The sequence below is a fragment of the Cephus cinctus genome, unplaced genomic scaffold (assembly GCF_000341935.2).
Source record: "Cephus cinctus unplaced genomic scaffold, Ccin1 Ccin1_scaffold0123, whole genome shotgun sequence".
Lineage (NCBI taxonomy): Eukaryota > Metazoa > Arthropoda > Insecta > Hymenoptera > Cephidae > Cephus > Cephus cinctus.
In genome coordinates, this window is record NW_014332857.1 from 260,454 (window position 1) to 262,092 (window position 1,639).

Sequence of the window (1,639 nt, forward strand, 5' to 3'; positions counted from 1 at the left end):
CTCTATCACCCAATTATCGTTATCCCCACCCGTTTTCCCATGATCTGCCAATCGTATCGTGACTCACCTTGGAGACCCAAGAGGGCCGCAGGAAAGGTGCTACGATGATGCTCCATGGAGTCGTTCAGAAGATCACTCGGCTCAGTCTTTACAGAGTTCAGGATACTTTCGTTATTCGACATATCCTCCTCGTTGTCCGACAGGGAATTCGAGTCCTCGCCAGTGGACTGCGCCTGCGTAACAATCAATGAGAATGTCCTGGTCCTTAATACACGTGAACGCCCATATGAAGAATTAATAAACTGTACCTCTCGTTAGGGGTAAATTTGAAAAGGAAAAAATTGCAATAAAAAATTCTTACCTGTATATTATTGGTGGGTGTCGTGTGTATCGTGGGACCACCTTCGAGGGCCTGACCGAGAAGCGAATCCTGAAGATCGGGTTTCTGCTCCACGTGGTTGCCCAAGGGCGGTGAGTAACTCCTGGGTCTCTTCTCAGGAGGTGGACTCAGTCCACTCTCGTTCAAGTCACCCCTACCGTTATCCTGCCAAGAATTTCTTGGGGTGGTCTGGAAGGTATCCGAAGGAAAAAAAGTTTTAGTCAAAAAAGTTTTTTTTTTTTTTGAATTTCAAAATAAATATTCACACTTCACGTATTACTCACGGGTGCGCTACCGTTGTTCGCGCTCGACGTTGGCGCCGGTGGAATTTTCGATGCTGCCGCTCCGCTGTTCACGTCGGCGAGACCTCTGACCTGGAGCATCTGCGCCGTCTTCAGGAAGGCAGCCAGTTGTTCCTGACCCACGTGCACCTCCCCGTGATACATAAAGCGCAAGAGGGACTCCATATCCGAGGACGCAACATCCCTCAGTATGACAATTGGATGCTGGCATGGATTTGCCTGAAAAAGAAAAAATTGAGAAATTGAAAATCTTTTTACAAAAAATTGCCGTCTAACAGATCGTTAAAAAAAAATTCTATTCCAGCTCGCACATTACACGAAGACTCAGAGATTTGCGTGGGTGGGTAACAGCCTTCTCGACCCGAATTCACAGCCCACGAGTTTACGTTCCTTTTAATTGCACGAGCGTTTCAATTGCTGGACATTCCTAATTCTGCCTTCTCTCCGTGACACGCGTCATCGCCGTCGCGTATAATACAAATTCTCAGTCCTGATATTTATTTACTGCTTATATATGCTAGATGGATCAACAAGATAAAGTTCAAATGTTCCTAAAGGCTATTGCATATGTGTTACCATATAACCAACATACATATAAATGCGTGGGTCGATATCGTACCGATTGGGAAATGATTTTGATTAAACAAACTATAAAGTGTCTATCGATACCTATAAATATATACGTATATAAATTTTAAACGACTTCAATAAAATACACAAGTCGAAAGTAAAATTCTAGAACGTTTCTATGCAATAAGTGGTCAGATAACGATTTTCCAAAGAATTCCAATTAACGAGACTGACGTGTCAACTAATTAAGGTTTTCCAATGAATATCGAATAGTTCAATCATTTAACCTGCCATTTAATTGGTGATCGCGAGTTTAAAATTGTCTTACGACAAACAATTTTTAGACGAAAAATCAAGGGGCGGAAGGGGTGGACTCGGGGGGGGGGGG

The 1,639-nt window shown here is 43.4% G+C and overlaps 1 protein-coding gene across 15 annotated transcripts in view; it reads right to left on the bottom strand.

The window, feature by feature from the left end:
* LOC107274944 (protein abrupt) overlaps nucleotides 1-1,639 on the bottom strand; it is a 50,746-nt gene that overhangs the window by 25,180 nt on the left and 23,927 nt on the right. For all 15 annotated transcript variants that reach the window (XR_001539573.2, XR_001539574.2, XM_015754568.2 and 12 more), the window contains 3 exons: nucleotides 664-900; nucleotides 362-568; nucleotides 68-233 (listed from right to left, as the gene is read on the bottom strand). Coding sequence is in view for 13 of the 15 variants with exons in the window: in XM_015754568.2 (XP_015610054.1) it covers nucleotides 68-233; nucleotides 362-568; nucleotides 664-900 (610 nt within the window). In the remaining 2 variants the exon portion in view is untranslated. The remainder of the gene's footprint in view (nucleotides 1-67; nucleotides 234-361; nucleotides 569-663; nucleotides 901-1,639) is intronic.